The sequence below is a fragment of the Nomascus leucogenys genome, unplaced genomic scaffold, assembly GCF_006542625.1.
Source record: "Nomascus leucogenys isolate Asia unplaced genomic scaffold, Asia_NLE_v1 Super-Scaffold_241, whole genome shotgun sequence".
NCBI classification, from domain to species: Eukaryota; Metazoa; Chordata; class Mammalia; order Primates; family Hylobatidae; genus Nomascus; species Nomascus leucogenys.
The window spans coordinates 2,850,112-2,867,119 of record NW_022095767.1 but is presented as its reverse complement, the minus strand read 5'-3'; the positions used below and the strand labels follow the sequence as shown (position 1 = coordinate 2,867,119).

The window sequence follows — 17,008 nt, the reverse complement described above, 5'->3', positions numbered from 1 at the left end:
CTCAACTGGGGAACTCCAAATCCCCACTCCTGGGTGGGCTACTTCCCATGTCTCTCACTCCAGAAGACACCCACCTGTGCCCCTACAACCCACCTCCCAACCAGGAGGAAGCTGGGCTGGGCCATCCACTAGGGCTGAACGTTCCCACCATGTCAGGGAGGGGCCTGGCTGAAATGTCCCCTGGACCCTGCACTCCAGAACAGCTGGGACCCTGCTGCCTTGTCTGTCACCCTGGACCAAGTGGACCTTGGTGCATGCCTGTTGAGTGAATACTGACTCTGGTGGTCTGAGGCTGTTCATTTTGGGTCCCAAAATGTCCCCTCCACCATGATCTGGGGTAATGGCCAAGGACCGAGATGGTAAAGAAGTGAGGGAGGGGCCGGGTGCGGTGGCTCACACCTGTAATCCCAACACTTCGGGAAGCTGACGTGGGTGGATCACTTGAGACCAGGAGTTCAAGACCAGCCTGGTCAACTTGGTGAAACTCCATCTCTACTACAAATACAAAAAATTAGCCAGGTGTGGTGGCGTGCACCTGTAATCCCAGGTACTTGGGAGGCTGAGGCAGGAGAATCACTTGACTCTGGGAGGCAGAGGTTACGGGGAGCTGAGATCGCACCACTGTACTCCAGCCTGGGTGACACAGCAAGACTCTGTCTCAAAAAAAGAAAAAAAAAAAGGAAGGGAAAGAGTTGGCTGCTGAGCATTGGAGAGGTCACTGGGGGCTGCTGGGTGGACATAGGGACAGCATTTGAGGCCAAGCAAGGGTGGGGTCACTGGGGGATTTGTCATGGGGACAGGTAGGGTTGGGGACCCTAAGGAGGTCCACCGTGGTGGCCAGGTGGGAGTGAGGACCCTGGAGGGTCTGTTTTGGGGGACAAGACAGGAGGTGGAGCCCCAAGGAAGGCTGTCGTGGGGGCAGGATGGGAGTGGGGAGGCCATAGAGGAGGCTGTCCCAGGGACAAGGCAAACCAGGCAAGGGGAACCCTAAGAGGGGGATGTCACCTGGTCCAGGGGGAAGAGGGAGTGGCCAGAGGCAGCGGCTGTGGGGATGGGGAGAAGCAGGTTATTTTTTTGAGAAGAGCCAGGCCCTAGTGTTGGGTGAGCAGTGGGGTGGAAGATCAGGAAGTGCTTGGACAAGGCCTGGGCCTGGGCCGGGGTGTCTGGGTGGATGGACGGACTGTCCCACCAATGCGGACACAGGAGGAGGAGGAGGAGGAAGCTTGGGCATAAGTCCAGCTGGGCCATGTTTTGAGGACATGGGGATGAAGTCTTAGTTCCAGGATGGGGCTGGGATGGAGTATGGTGTTTCTTTTCTGTTTTTCTTTCTTTTTTCTTTTCTTTTCTTTTTTTTTTTTTTTGGAGACAGAGTTTAGCTTTTGTTGCCCAGGCTGGAGTGCAATGGTGCGATCTCGGCTCACTGCAACCTCTGCCTCCTGGATTCAAGCGATTCTCCTGCCTCCGCCTCCCGAGTAGCTAGGATTACAGGTGCCCACCACCATGCCCGGCTAATTTTTTTTCTTTTTTTGTATTTTCAGTAGAGACAGGGTTTCATCATGTTGGTCTTGAACTCCTGATCTCAGGTGATCCACCTGCCTCGGCCTCCCAAAGTGCTGGGATTACAGGCGTGAGCCACTGCACCCGGTCTCTCTCTCTCTCTCTCTTTCTCTCTCTCTCTTTCTTTCTTTCTCTCTCTCTCTCTTTCTTTCTCTCTCTCTCTCTTTCTTTCGTCTCACTATGTTGCCCAGGCTGATCTTGAACTCCTGGGCTCAAGTGATCCACTCACCTCTGCCTCCCCAATAACTGGGACCACAGGCATGCACCACCATGCCCTGCTAATTTTTATGGTTTTCGTAGAGACAACGGCTTGCTATGTTGTCCAGGCTGGTTTTGAACTCCCAGACTCAAGTGATCCTCCCACCTCAGCCTCCCAAAGTTCTGGGATTACAGGCGTGAGCCACCGTGCCCAGTCAAAATTGTCCATATTTGACCCGAATATTATCTCACGGATCTTTCTTTTTCCCCCCTTCCCTCCTTCCCTCCTGCTGCTCCTTCTTCCTCTCCTTCCGTCTTTTTTTCCCTTCCTCTGCCTCTCTCCTCTTCCCTCTTTTCTTGCTGGGACTCAAACCTGGGACATTTGACCTGGGAGCCTATTTGCTCTATCATCAAGAGACATAATCTCATGGTGGGGTGTCTGCTGGTAAGTGTTGGCTGGCAGGATCCCAACTCCAGGCCGTCCTTCTAACCCAAGAGGCCCTGCCTCTGCCTAGAGCCTTCCATGCCTCCCCAGGGCCCTCTGTGATTGGCCATAGTGGTATAATGATTCAGTGTGCAGTAACAGTGGTTCAAATCTTGACACTACCGCTCACCTCCTTCAGCCCTGTGGGAACTTGCTGCTTAACATCTCTGGTTCTCACCAGATTCTCTTACCTGAGAAATGGAGATAATAATAACACGGATGTCACTGGGGTGTGGGGAGCACCAGGAGAGGCCATGCATGTAATGTTATCCGGGTGGCAAGCCCATATTTAGGTCTATGAAAATAGAGGCTGTCAGTGGCTCTACTTTCAGAAGAAAGTGTCTCTCTTCCTGCTTAAACTCTGTCCCTGACGGTCCCTGCCAATCTCTCTGGTCGACCCCACCACACTAGGAGGACAGACACAGGCTCCAAACTCCACTAAGTGAGTACGTATCTGTGTGTGTCGGGGATTGGTCACGGGAAGTGGAGATCGAAGCGCCCTTGGCAGAAACGACCTTGGGCTGAGCCTCAAGGGATGACCAGGAGGAGGTCACAGTCAGAGAAGGGAGGTGGTGGGTGGTGAGGGGGCAGGGGTGGGGGCCGCAGTGTGGACAGAATCTCGAGGCATTCAGGTCCCTGATTTGGGGAAGTGAAAGCAGGCCATCTGGTCTGAGATGAGCTTGGTGAGTGCGCTGGGCTGCTCATAGAGGGCCCTGGGGAGCCACGGAAGGCTCTAGGCAGAGGCAGGGCCTCTTGGGTTAGAAGGACGGCCTGGAGTTGGGATCCTGCCACCCGGCACTGACCAGTAGACACCCCACCATGAGATTGTGTCTCCAGATGATTGAGCAAATAGGCTCCCAGGTCAAGGATCCCGGGTTTGAGTCCCAGTCCCACCACTGCATGATGGGGACAAATGACTTATCCTCTTGGAACCTCAATTCCACTGAGAGAGGCCCCACAGAATGAGGACACTCCCCCAGCAACCTGCCAGTAGGTTTACTGAGCACCTACTGTGTGCTGGTGCTTTGAATACTCCCAGTTTACAGATGAGCAAACTGAGCTGCTCATCCAGCGAGAAGCCAGGACTCGGGCTCAGGTCTGTCCAGCTGCCTCCCTGGACAGTCCCAGTCCCAGGATGGTGACACCTCTGGGCTCCTCTCACAATGTCAAAAGGGCCAGCTTGAGCTGCCGCTAATGAGACCCTAGCTGCCCCACACCCCACCTCCCTGAGGCTCTGAGAGAAGGGACTTACCTATAGTCAGGCGGCGAAAGAAGGTAGCCCGTGACCTCCAGGACTGAAGGACCCCAAGTCCCATGCTCCTCAGCACATAGTAGATGCTTTAAAGTCAGAGGACTTGGTTGGGCGCAGTGGCTCACGCCTGTAATCCTAGCACTTTGGGAGGCTGAGGAGGGCAGATCACCTGTGGTCAGGAGTTCGAGACTGGCCTGATCAATATGGTGAAACCCTGTCTCTACTAAAATACAAAAATTAGCCAGGTGTGGTGGTGGGCGCCTGTAATCCCAGCTACCTGGGAGGCTAAGACAGGAGAATTGCTTGAACCTGGGAGGTGGAGGTTGCAGTAAGCCAAGATGGTGCCACTGCACTCCAGCCTGGGCAACAGAGTGAGACTCCATCTCAAAAAATAAAAAAATAGGCCATGCACAGTGCTCACGTCTGTAATCCCAGCACTTCGGGAGGCCGACGCGGGTGGATCACGAGGTCAAGAGTTTGAGACTAGCCTGGCCAACATAGTGAAACCCCGTCTCTACTGAAAATACAAAAATTATCTGGTCTTGGTGGCACATGCCTATAATCCCAGCTACTCGGGAGGCTGAGGCGGGAGAATCGCTTGAACCCAGGAGGCGGAGGTTGCAGTGAGCCGAGATTGTGCCCCTCCACTCCAGCCTGGGCGACACAGCGAGACTCCATTTCAATAAATAAATAAATAAATAAATAAAGTCAGACACTTTACAGATGCCCTGGGGACATTGGCAGAGGAGAAGGCTGAGGCCTGGGTTATGGGCTCTTAGCATTTCTCAGTGGGACGTGGCACGGAGTAGATGCTTCATAAATGTTTAGAATCTGAAGACCCACTGTGCGCAGCCCCGCACCAAAAGCCTCAGGTATACTGTGGTCTCATTGGATCCTATCTTGGCCTCATGAGTTGGGTGCTGTCATCAGCCCATTTTACAGAGGGGAAAACTGAGGCTGAGAATGGTTGAATCCTTGGCTGAGGTCACACAGGCAAGGCAATTATAATAAAAGCTGGTGATATTTTTAGCACAGATCACCAACCAACAAACAGTATAGGTGTTCTCAGTGTCATCATTTTACGAATGAGGAAAGAAGTTTCCAGGTTAATTAAGTCATTTGTCAAGATCTCATGGGTGCACCTGCTGTGTAGCTCAAGTGTGATGGGCTCTGGAGTGCCCCACTTCTGATCTCAGGCTGCTATCTCTCCACACCAGCTGTGTCTCCCCACTAACCACACTAGTGAGTCCAGATTGTAGACTAAACAAAATCAGCAAATGGCCACTGAGTCCCACCAAGTCCCAGATGCTATCTGGTGCTGGTAACTAGGGTTTGACGCCTCACCCTAACCATCATTAAATCCCAGATGAGCCAGAGCTGTGATTGTGCCCGCTGAGTGGACTGCGTTGTCAGGGAGTGAGTGCTCCATCATCGGGAGAATCCAAGTAGGACCGCCATGGAGGAAGGTCAATATTCAGGTAGGAGGACTCTCTGGTTCTAACATTGGCAGAAGCAATGACCCTTAGCTACTGCCTTTCACCCAGAAGAGAAGGGGGGCTCCCCACTCCCTCTCTGGGAAAAAGGGTGAATTTCTAAGAAAGGCACTGGTGTAAGGAGGTGAGGCCGGACTGACTTTCGTGGCGCAGAGCCAGGAAGGAGTGGAAAATTGAGGGCCCCCCCTTTTTCTGACTCAACACCCTCCTGACAAAAAAAGAAAAAGAAAAAGAAAAAGAAAAAAACGGCTCCAGCTAGGGAGCTGGGAGCCCAATAGAGTCAGAGGCCAAGTAGAACAGGAATTTGGAACAAGCAGAATTTAGCATAATGAATCCTCCAAGCCAAGGTGAGTGCAGAGGGCCAGGGGCTTGGGGTGGGACATCCAGATAAACCTTCGGATGGGGCCTAGGAGAGCTTTGGAGGTCTGGATGTTGGATGACACCTGGGAAAGCGGCTGGGGAGTGGCTCCGATGTTGGGGAAGAACTGGGACTCAGTGTCCTGGGTTTAGGGAAGGGACTCCAGGCTGGGGACAGGTGCAGAGGTGTAAGGGTGGGCGTTGGGGGTCAGAGGGGAAGGAAAAAGCAGGACCTAGTCTTCTGGAAGTGAGGCTGGGGGCCTGGCATTTGTTGTGCGGGCTGAGGGAGTCTTAGCTCTTGGTCCCAGATCTGTCTCTGTGGACAGTGACCCAGCTCTAAGTCAGGTAAGGAAGCTGTGCAAATGGAGCTGGGGGTCCACTGAGACCCTCTGCTTCAGTGTAGGCTCTGGACAGGCTCCCAGGCTGTCGGGGGTTCTGGGTAATGGGGAGATGGACAGAGCCAGCGTCCAGCTTCACCCTGCACCCATAGTTAGTCCCTCCACCCCCGGCAGAGATCGAGGAGCCTCCCAGGAAGCGGTGTTGCAGGCGCGGGACTCAGATCGTGCTGCTGGGGCTGGTGACCGCTGCTCTGTGGGCCGGGCTGCTGACTCTGCTTCTCCTGTGGCGTGAGGACACCCCTAGCCCCATGTGATCCCCCCAACCCATGGGGCCCTTCTGTGTTCCCTCCCACATCCCCATCTCAGAGCCTGGGGAGCCCAATGCACCCCTCAAAGCCCAGTTTTCCCATCCTGCCTCCCACCTTGCCACTGCCAGCCCTTTCCCATCCCCCATCCTCCAGAGCCCCTCAACCCCCACCCAGCATCCCCGTCCTCCACCCTTTCAGCACTTCCGTAGCTTATACCCAAGACCTCCATCCCCAGCTAGGAGGTGGGATGCAGGCAGGTGGGGGCACTCACAATCCCCCCTCTCCACTCCTCTTCTCTCCCCCTCCCCAGACTGGGACACCACACAGAGTCTAAAACAGCTGGAAGAGAGGGCTGCCTGGAACGGTATGAAGGGGTCAAGGTGGAGGGGGGTGGGGTTGAGGGTTAGGACGCCCAGCTCTCATCCCGCTCTTCTCTGGGCTTCAGTGTCCCCTCGATAAGGAACTGAGGGTCAGCCTAAGTTGCTCCCTGTCCTAGGGAAGGCGGGGACCCAGAGAAGCTTGGAAAAGTGCCTGATAGCATCTTATACAGATGCTCTTCCACTTGCAATGGGGTTATGTCCCCATAAGCGCATAGTACGTTGAAAATAGTTTAAGTCAAAACTGCATGGGTGGCTGAAGGCTTTGGCTCCCTACCACTGCCCAGCATTGCGAGAGAGGTAAGGTTTCCACGAAATGCATATTGGTTTCAGACCATTGTAAAGTCAAGCCACTGTAACTTGAGCTATTGTAAGTTGAACCATTGTAAGTCGGCAGCCTTAAGCATCTGTAGCGTAAGGGTTTTGTAACTGCTTTGTGCCTCCATTTCCTCATCTGTAAAATGGGCATAATTTTAGTGCTGTGAGACGGAAACAAGCTCTAAGATTTGTGAAGTGCTCTGATAGTTGCCTACTGCTTTTATAGTTAATCCTGGGTGGGGGAAAGGTACACAGGTTCATTATATTCTTGCATATACCTTCCTGAGTACACTCCTCCTGCTCCAGTAAATGAACAAACAGCAACAGCAGCTGTTGTGACTATGTGAGCGGGTCCCTGAGCCTGGGGCATAGGCGGGGTCCAAGGACCTGCCTCTGAGGTTCCTGGGATATCTCTTGTCTCCCACCGCTCCAGTCTCTCAAGTTTCCAAGAACTTGGAAAGACACCACGGTGACCAGATGGCGCAGAAATCCCACTGTGAGTGACTCCTGGAGCTGGGGTTGCAGGGGGAAAGGCGAGGGGGTCTTGGATGACTTCCTGGACCCAGAGCGTTAAGACTCACTGTGCCCCATCCCCGACACCCGGGAACTGCAAACTGCGCAGGTGGTTCTAAGAACCCAGGCAAAGAGGCCAAGGGATGGGTGGGGGTAGATGGGGGAGACAGTGATGACCTGCTTACCATGAAGCCCCCTCCCCTGCAAACAGCCACGCAGATTTCACAGGACCTGGAGGAACTTAGAGCTGAACAGCAGAGATTGAAATCTCAGGGTGAGAGACGGGGATCGGGGGTATGGAGCCAGATTGGGTGGGAAGGAGGGAGTGTCTCAGAGCCCTGGGGAACCATGAGGCTGGGGGGGGGCAGGCTTGGGGGACACCCTCGGCCTGTACACGTCCTCCCTGAGACCAGCCCTGCGCTCCTACACACACCAGACTCGGAGATGTCCTGGAACCTGAACGGGCTTCAAGCAGATCTGAGCAGCTTCAAGTCCCAGGGTGAGGCTTGGGAGGGGATGGGGCAGTGGGGGAGGGAACGGGCAAGGAGGGGGCCTTCCAGTCGGTCTCTGAGCACCGCCCCTTGTCAACTCCCCAAGAATTGAACGAGAGGAACGAAGCTTCAGATTTGCTGGAAAGACTCCGGGAGGAGGTGACAAAGCTAAGGATGGAGTTGCAGGTGTCCAGGGGTGAGTGTGTGAGTCTCTGCTCAGGATGACGCGTGACCGCACCTGGGGCTCGGGTGTGTTGGCAAATGTGAGTGACGGCACGCATGTGTGACGTGAGGCAGCATGTCTATACGTTTGTGTGACCCAAGTGTCATCGGGAGGACACAAAGATATAAGCGCAGGGCGGGTAGTGTGCTTGGATGCGAGGCAGAGGTGTGCGTGACGACAGAAATAGGACTAAGTTTCTGATGGGGCAGGACACATGGGGCATACATAAAACACCCCTTATTTTATTTTTTAAGAGAAGGGGTCTTGGCCGGGCATGGTGGCTCACACCTGTAATCCCAGCATTTTGAGAGGCCGAGGCAGGTGGATCACCTGAGGTCAGGAGTTCGAGACCAGCCTGACCAACACGGTGAAACCCCGTCTTTACTAAAAATACAAAAATTAGCTGGACGCGGTGGCTCACGCTTGAATTCCCAGCACTTAGGGAGGTCGAGGCGGGTAGATTATTTGAGGTCAGGAGTTCCAGACCAGTCTAACCAATATGATGAAACCCCCATCTCTACTAAAACTACAAAAATTAGCTGGGTGTAGTGGCGCATGCCTGTAGTCCCAGCTACTCGGGAGGCTGAGACGGGACAATTGCTTGAACCCAGGAGGTGGAGGTTGCAGTGAGCCAAGATCACGCCACTGCACTCCAGCCTGGCAACAGAGTGAGACTCCGTCTCAATAAAAATAAAAAAAAATTAAAAAAATTAGCATGGTGGCGGGCATCTGTAATCCTAGCTACTTGGGAGGCTGAGGCACAAGAATCACTTGAACCCGGGAGGCAGAGGTTGCAGTGAGCCGAGATCATGCTGTCTTCACACCACTGCACTCCAGGGCAACAGAGCGAGACTCTGTCTCAAAAAAAAAGAGAGATGGAGTCTTACTCCTTTGCCCAGGCTGAAATGCAGTGGTGCAATCATAGCTTACTGCAGCCTCCAACTCCTGGGCTCAAGAGATCTTCCCACCTCAGCTTCCAGAGTAGCTGAGACTACGAGTGTGTGCCACCACGCCAGGCTAATTTTTTATTTGCCTGTAGCCACGGGGTCTCACTTCGTTACCCAGGTTGGTCTTGAACTCCTGGACTCCAGTGATCCTTCCGCCTCAGTCTCCCAAAGTGCTGGGATTACAGGCATGAGTCATTGCACCTGGCCCTAGCTAATTTTTTTATTTTTTTGTAGTGACAGGATCTCACTATGTTGCCCAGGCTGGTCCTGAACTCCTGGGCTCCAGCAATCCTCTCGCCTCGGCCTCCCAGAATGCTGAGATTACAGGCATGAGCCATCTTGCCTGGCAATATCTTTCTGATTCCAACTGCGTCCTTTCACAGACTTGGAGGCTCCTACAATTTTTTTCCTTTTCTGCGTTAAAGCAGTCCAGTGTTGACCCTCACTGGGTTCTCCTTGCGGGTGTCCTCTGCCTGATGTGGCCCAGTGAGGAGTTATTAGTAGGATTCCCATACACAGAGCCCTCCTGGTAGATTGTCTGAGCAGGCCAGGAATCCGGACGGGGGTAATGTCTGCAGTGATGGGACAATGGAGATGGTGGCCTCTTTCCCAGGGGTGGCAATAATGGAGGCAGTGTTGACCTCAGGAGGCTAGCAGGCTGCAGAGAGAGCAGACATTCAGTCACTGTACCCTTAATGTGGGGTAGGGACCAGGTGCACTGGCTCACGCCTATAGTCCCAGCGCTTTGGGAGGCCGAGGCAGGAAGATCACTTGAGTCCAGGAGTTTGAGACCAGCCTAGGCAACACAGCAAGATCCCACCTCAACGAAAACATGAAAAAATTAGCCAGATGTGGGGATGTGTACCTGTAGTCTCATCTACTTGGGAGGCTGAGGTGGGAGGATCACTTGAGCCCAGGAGTTTGAGGCTGCGGTGAGCTAGGATTGAGCTACTGCGCTCCAGCCTGGGCAACAGAGTGGGACCTTGCCTCGAAAGAAAAAAAAAATTTAATGTAGGGTAGGAACTGGGGTTTTACAGCCCTACCATTCCCCCAACCAGTGCCCCCACCCTTGATTTTTGGTCTTTGACCTCTGGGAAGCCCCAGCTGCCCTAACTGGGGCAGAGAAGAGGAAGTTTCTGTGCTTGGTGTGATGGAGTCCTGTCCCCTGGGATGTGAGGTGGCTTTGGGAATCCCAGCCAGAAACCTCAGTGTGGTCCCTCAGGGAGAGGCACAGGGGAAGAGCACTCTGGACCATGACTGCTTCTGACAGGCCACCTCCTAATTCTTCCCCAGTCCCTGAAGACTCCCCGAAATCCAGCCCCACAGCCTGGGATCTGAGCCTGGCTCTGAGGTTGTCTCTGGGTGACTATGTAACAAACAACCGAGACACCTTCCCCTGAAGTTTTCTTTAAGGGCTCAGAAATGTCCTCTTCCTGGTTTTGGGGGTTTGGGTTTTTGTTGTTGTTGCTTGTTTTTGTTGTTTAGAGACAGGGCCTGGTTCTGTCACCAAGACTGGAGTGCAGTGCCACAATCATGGCTCACTACGCGTCAAACTCCTGGGGTCAAGTGATCCTCTCATCTTGGCCTACCAAATTGCTAGGATTACAAGTATGAGCCACTGCACCTGGCCACCTCTTCCTGTTTTAATGCTGCACCTCCAGAGGGCTGAGTACTGGTTACCATTTCATGGGTGAGAAGCACACCCATCTCAAGCTACTGCAGACTCTAAGCCCCTTAGAAAAATCTGACCACGTGAGGGTGGGCGTGGTGGCTCACTCCTGTAATCCTAGCATTTTGGGAGGCTGAGGCAGGAGGATCACTTGAGCCCAGGAGTTCGAGACTGGCCTGGGCAACATGATGAGACCCTGCCTCTTTAAAAAAAAAAAAAAAAATCTGTGGCTGAGCGTGGTGGCTCACGCCTGTAATCCCAGCACTTTGCGAGGCCAAGGCAGGTGGATCACCTGAGGTCAGGAGTTCGAGACCAGCCTGACCAACATGGTGAAACCCTGTCTCTACTAAAAATACAAAAACTAGCTGGGCATGGTGATGCATGCCTGTAATCCCGCTACTCGGGAGGCTAAGGCAGGAGAATCGCTTGAACCTGGGAGGTGGAGGTTGCAGTGAGCCGAGATAGCACCACTGCACTCCAGCCTGGGAGACAGAGCAAGACTCTGTCACAAAACAAAACAAAACAAAACAAAACAAAACAAAACAAAACAAAACACATCTGACCATGTGTAGTGGAACCCTCCCTGCATATCACTATAGGAAAACTTACTTTTTTAAAGCGGGTTTTTGCTATGTTGCCCAGGCTAGTCTCAAACTCCTGGGCTCAAGTGATCCTCCTGTCTCAGCCTCCCAAGTAGCTGGGATTACAGGTGCACACCGCTGCTGAAAATCTATTTTGAAGCAAGAAAGATTTGATCCAGTAAGAGTGGGTTTAACCTCCCACCTGGGAGGTGATAGCAACAATGTCTGGGAGTCTCCTTGGGGTGAGGGGGAAGGGGAGAAAGAGACCATATTGAGGGATTGTGGGACCTAGTCTCACAATCCCATTGGCTCTCCTGACCAAAGCCCCCCACTGGAAGAAAATCATCTCCGTTTCCCAGACATTGGCTAGGAGTGCTGGTTTGGGGAGTTCTGCCAGTGATGATGACCAGGGCTGTTGGTGGGGGTGGTGCTTGGGGAAAGTAATTGCTGGTGGACCTGGCCACAGCACTGGTTTTGCTGTTGGTGCCAGTGAGGAAGACATGGCTGCTGTGGTTGGTAAAGATGGTGTTGGCTGTGGTGTGGGTGGTGGAGATAAGCTGCTGCTGGTGGTGGGTACCTCTGTTAATGATGTCGGTGATGAAGGTGTTGCTGACCTTGGAGGGGTTTGTTGGTGGTTGAAGTGCTACTGGCCATGAGGTGTTTGTCACGATGGGGTTGATGGCTGAAGCACTGTTGGTCATGAGGTGTTTGTGGTGATGATGGTGGTTGAAGTGTTATTGGGTATGAATGTGTTTGTGGTGACAGTGATGGCCGCTGATGTGCTGCTGGTCATGGTGTTGGTGATTGAAGTATTGCTGGCCATGGATGTATTTATGGCAATGGTGTCAGCAGTTGAAGCATTGATGGTCAAGAGTGTATTTATAATGATGGTGTTGGTGGTTGAGCTGCTTCTGGCCTTGAGGTGTTTGTGGTGACACTGGCGTCAGCTGAGGTGTTGCTAACCACGAAGTGTTGATGGCGATAGTATTAGTGACTGGTGTTCTGCTGGCTGTAAGGTGTTTATGGTGACAGTGTTAGTGGTTTACGTGTTGTTGGACATGAATGTGTTCGTGGCGCTGGTGTTGGTAGTTGATGTGTTATTGGATGTGAATGTATTCATGCTGATGGTGTTGGTAGTTGATGTGTTGATGGATGTGAATGTGTTCGTGGCAATGGTGTTGGTAGTTGTGTTGATGGACGTGAATGTGTTCGTGGCGATGATGTTGGTAGTTGATGTGTTGTTGGATGTGAATGTACTCATGCCGACGGTGTTGGTAGTTGATGTGTTATTGGATGTGAATGTATTCATGCTGATGGTGTTGGTGGTTGATGTGTTGATGGACGTGAATGTGTTCGTGGCAATGATGTTGGTAGTTGATGTGTTGATGGATGTGAATGTACTCATGCCGATGGTGTTGGTAGTTGATGTGTTGATGGACGTGAATGTGTTCATGGCAATGATGTTGGTAGTTGATGTGTTGATGGATGTGAATGTGTTCGTGGCTGGTGTTGGTAGTTGATGTGTTATTGGATGTGAATGTACTCATGCCGATGGTGTTTTTTTGTTTTTTTTTTTTTTTTGTTTTTTTTGTTTTGCATGGTGTTGGTAGTTGATGTGTTGTTGGATGTGAATGTACTCATGCGAGGTGTTGGTAGTTGATGTGTTATGGATGTGAATGTATTCATGCTGATGGTGTTGGTAGTTGATGTGTTATTGGATGTGAATGTACTCATGCCGATGGTGTTGGTAGTTGATGTGTTGTTGGATGTGAATGTACTCATGCTGACGGTGTTGGTAGTTGATGTGTTATTGGATGTGAATGTATTCATGCTGATGGTTTGGTGTTGATGTGTTGATGGACGTGAATGTGTTCGTGGCAATGATGTTGGTAGTTGATGTGTTGATGGATGTGAATGTACTCATGCCGATGGTGTTGGTAGTTGATGTGTTGATGGACGTGAATGTGTTCATGGCAATGATGTTGGTAGTTGATGTGTTGATGGATGTGAATGTAATCATGCCGATGGTGTTGGTAGTTGATGTGTTGATGGACGTGAATGTGTTCGTGGCGCTGGTGTTGGTAGTTGATGTGTTTTTGGATGTGAATGTACTCATGCCGATGGTGTTGGTAGTTGATGTGTTGTTGGATGTGAATGTACTCATGCCGACGGTGTTGGTGGTTGATGTGTTGTTGGGCATGCATGTGTTCGTGGTGGTGGTGTTGGTAGTTGATGTGCTGATGGACATGAATGTGTTTGTGGCGATGGTGTTGGTAGTTGATGTGTTGATGGACGTGAATGTATTTGTGGTGATAGTGCTGGTGGTTGAGGTGCTTCTAGTTGTGAGGTGTTTGTGGTGACAGTGTTTGCAGTTGCAGTGTTGCTGGCTGTGGAACTGGCAATGTGGTCATGGTGTTGGTGACTGAGGTGTTGCTGGGCATGGGTGTATTTATGGTGATGTAATGGTGGTTGAGGAGGTGTTTGTGGAGATGATGTTGGTGATTGATATTCAGCTGGCTGGAAGGCATTTGTGATGATGGTGTTGGTGGCATTTTTGGCCCTGAGGTATTTGTGGTGCTGGTGTTGGTGGTTGAAGTGCTGCTGGCATGAGGTGTTTGAGGTGTTGAGGGTGGTCAAAGTGCTGTTGGCGATGGTGCTTGTGGCTGAGGTGCTGCTGGCTGTGGAACTGGTGATGTGGTGATAATGTTGGTGATTGAAGTGTTGCTAGGCATGGATGGATTTATGGTGATGTTGGTGGCAGTTGAGGCACTTCTCACTATGAGGTGTTGATGGCAATGGTGTTAGTGATTGATGCTCTGCTCTCTGTGAAGCATTTGTGATGGTGGGATTTGTGGCTGAAGTGCTGCTGGCCGTGGAGCTGGTGATGTGGTCATGGCGTTGGTGATTGAAGAGTTCCCAAGCCATGGTGGATTCAAGGTGATGATAATGACAACTGAAGTGCTTCTGGCCATGGTGGTGCTTGTGGCGATGGTGCTGGTGGTTGAAGTGTTGCTGGACATGAATGCGTTTCTGGTCATGGTGTTGACGGTTGAGGGGCTCCTACCTGTGGGGTGTCTGTGGTTACGATGATGGTTGAAATATTATTGGACATGAGTGTGTTTGTGGTCATGGTGCTGGTGGTTGAGGGGCCTCTAGCCATGAGGTGTCTGTGGTGATGATGGTGGTTGAAATGTTGTTGGATGTGAACGCATTTGTGGTCGTGGTGCTGGTGGTTGAGGGGCCTCTAGCCGTGAGGTGTCTGTGGTGATGATGGTGGTTGAAATGTTGTTGGATGTGAACGCATTTGTGGTCATGGTGCTGGTGGTTGAGGGGCCTCTAGCCGTGAGGTGTCTGTGGTGATGATGGTGGTTGAAGTGTTGTTGGACGTGAATGCATTTGTGGTCATGGTGCTGGTGGTTGAGGGGCCTCTAGCTGTGAGGTGTCTGTGGTGATGATGGTGGTTGAAGTGTTGTTGGACATGAGTGTGTTTGTGGTCATGGTGTTGACCATGTTGGACATGAATGTGTGGTGGCAGTGTTGGTGCTTGTGGTGCTTCTGGCCATGAGGTGTTTGTGGAGATGCTGACGGTAGTTGAGGTGTTGATGGTCGACACCGTGCTCTGCTAACCATGAAGGTGTTTGTGGCCATGGTGGCTGAGGTGCTTCTACTATGGACCTGGTCAGCATCATAGCTCCAGCAGAGAACACAGCCATGAGGCCATCTGTGAGGCCCTGGGGTGGGTCTGCTTTTAGCCAGGACCCCAGGAGTGGCCCTAGAGGGGCGCCACCACCTAGTCTGTCCAGGGTGCCCAAGGCACCTCCGTTGGCACCGCCCCTGAGCCTCTCCTCCACCCCAGGCTTTGTGTGCAACACGTGCCCTGAAAAGTGGATCAATTTCCAACGGAAGTGCTACTACTTCGGCAAAGGCACCAAGCAGTGGGTCCACGCCCGGTACGCCTGTGAGGACATGGAAGGGCAGCTGGTCAGCATCCACAGCCTGGAGGAGCAGGTGGGCCCGGGCTCTGCAGAGGTGGTGGGCAGCATGGCGAGGGTGGGGGGACCCCAACCCCACTCTACCCAACCTCTGGAAGTGGGCTGGAAGGCCCCGGGCACATGTCTCCGGTCCTCCAGCCCTGTCCTGCCCCCCAGGACTTCCTGACCAAGCATGCCAGCCACACAGGCTCCTGGATTGGCCTTCGGAACTTGGACCTGAAGGGGGAGTTTGTCTGGGTGGATGGGAGCCATGTGGACTACAGGTGAGGAGGGGGCCTCTGGGATCCAGGGGAGGAGGCGGAAATACCGTGGAGGGAGGAGCTCCCTGGATAAACTGCACCGGGAAGCGGGTGAGGGCTCAGAGAGAAGGGTCTCTAGGGTGCAGGGGAGGAGGACGCCAGTGGGGGCTAGGGGACCTGGCCAAGGCTTCTCTGACCTGGAGGAGGGGATATAGAGGAAGGGGCTCAGGGAGGAAGTTCCATGCACAGATTAGAAGGGTGAGTCTTGGCCGGGCAGGGTGGCTTGTGCCTGTCATCCCAGCACTGTAAGAGGCCGAGGTGGGTGGATCACCTGCCAGGAGTTTAAGACCATCCTGGTCAACATGGCAAAACCCCTCTCTACTAAAAATACAAAAATTAGCCAGGCATGATGGCGGGCGCCTGTAATCCCAGCTATTTGGGAGGCTGAGGCAGGAGAATCACTTGAACCCAGGAGGCGGAGGTTGCAGTGAGCTGAGATTGCGCACTGCACTCCAGCCTGGGCTACAGGGTGATTCTGTCTCGACAAAATTAATTAATTAATTAATTAGGGTGAGTCTTGGGCTGCAGGGTATGGGGCACCAAAGTGAGGTACAGGTCCCCAGGCACAGACTCAGGATGGGGGAACCTGGGGTGAGAAGGGAGGGTGCAGACTCAGAGAGCTGTGTCCAGGCTGCCGGGAACTGGGCTCCTTCTCCCCGCCCCATCCCCTGACCCAAAGCCTTTTTCTCCAGCAACTGGGCTCCAGGGGAGCCCACCAGCCGGAGCCAGGGCGAGGACTGCGTGATGATGCGGGGCTCCGGCCACTGGAACGACGCCTTCTGCGACCGTGAGCTGGGCGCCTGGGTGTGCGACCGGCTGGCCACGTGCACGCCGCCAGCCAGCGAAGGTTCGGCGGAGTCTATGGGACCTGATTCAAGACGGGGCCCTGACGGCCGCCTGCCCGCCCCCTCTGCCCCTCTCCACTCTTGAGCATGGATACAGCCAGGCCCGGAGCGAGACCCTGAAGACCCCCCAGCCACGGCCTAAAAGCCTCTTTGTGGCTGAAAGTTCCCTGTGACATTTTCTGCCATCCAAATGGAGGCAGCTGACACATCTCTGGCTCCACTATGGCCCCTGCCTTCCCAGGAGTACACCCCAACAGCACCCTCTTCAGATGGGAATGTCCCCCAACCGCACCCTCTCCAGATGCAGCCCCATGTCCTCAGCACCCCAGGACCTCAGTACCCCCAGCTCAGGTGATGAGTCCTCCTGTCCAGCCTGCATCAATAAAATGGGGCAATGATGGCCTCCCACATTCGTCCCCTTCTTGGAGGCCTGGCTGGGTCTGGTCTCTGGGTGTGGCACGTGGGAGCTGGGAATTCCAGAGTCTGATGCCTGAGACCACCTTTGAAAGTTGGAACATCATATCTTTGGCTGGGCGTGGTGGCGCATGCCTGTAATTCCAGCACTTTGGGAGGTCGAGGCAGGTGAATCATCTGAGGCCAGGAGTTCAAGACCAGCCTGGCCAATATGGCAAAACCCCGTCTCTATTAAAAATACAAAAATTCAGCCGGGCGCGGTGACTCATGCCTGTAATCCCAGCACTTTGGGAGGCCGAGGCAGGCGGATCACAAGGTCAGGAGATCGAGACCATCCTGGCTAACACGGTGA

At 53.1% G+C, this 17,008-nt stretch overlaps 1 protein-coding gene across 2 annotated transcripts; it reads left to right on the top strand.

Annotated features, from left to right (window-relative positions):
• Positions 1-4,947: 4,947 nt before the first annotated feature.
• FCER2 (Fc fragment of IgE receptor II) lies at positions 4,948-16,327 on the top strand. Of its 2 annotated transcripts, none has more exons than XM_030807794.1 (10): positions 4,948-4,969; positions 5,854-5,967; positions 6,298-6,351; positions 7,116-7,178; positions 7,407-7,469; positions 7,632-7,694; positions 7,793-7,882; positions 14,963-15,114; positions 15,255-15,361; positions 16,090-16,327. In XM_030807794.1, exons 1-10 carry the CDS (start codon positions 4,948-4,950, stop codon positions 16,325-16,327), a joined length of 966 nt encoding a protein of 321 aa, XP_030663654.1. The 2 variants fall into 2 exon arrangements, with proteins under 2 accessions (XP_030663654.1, XP_030663655.1); XM_030807795.1 differs by lacking the exon at positions 4,948-4,969 and adding an exon at positions 5,313-5,331.
• The last annotated feature ends 681 nt before the right edge of the window (positions 16,328-17,008 follow it).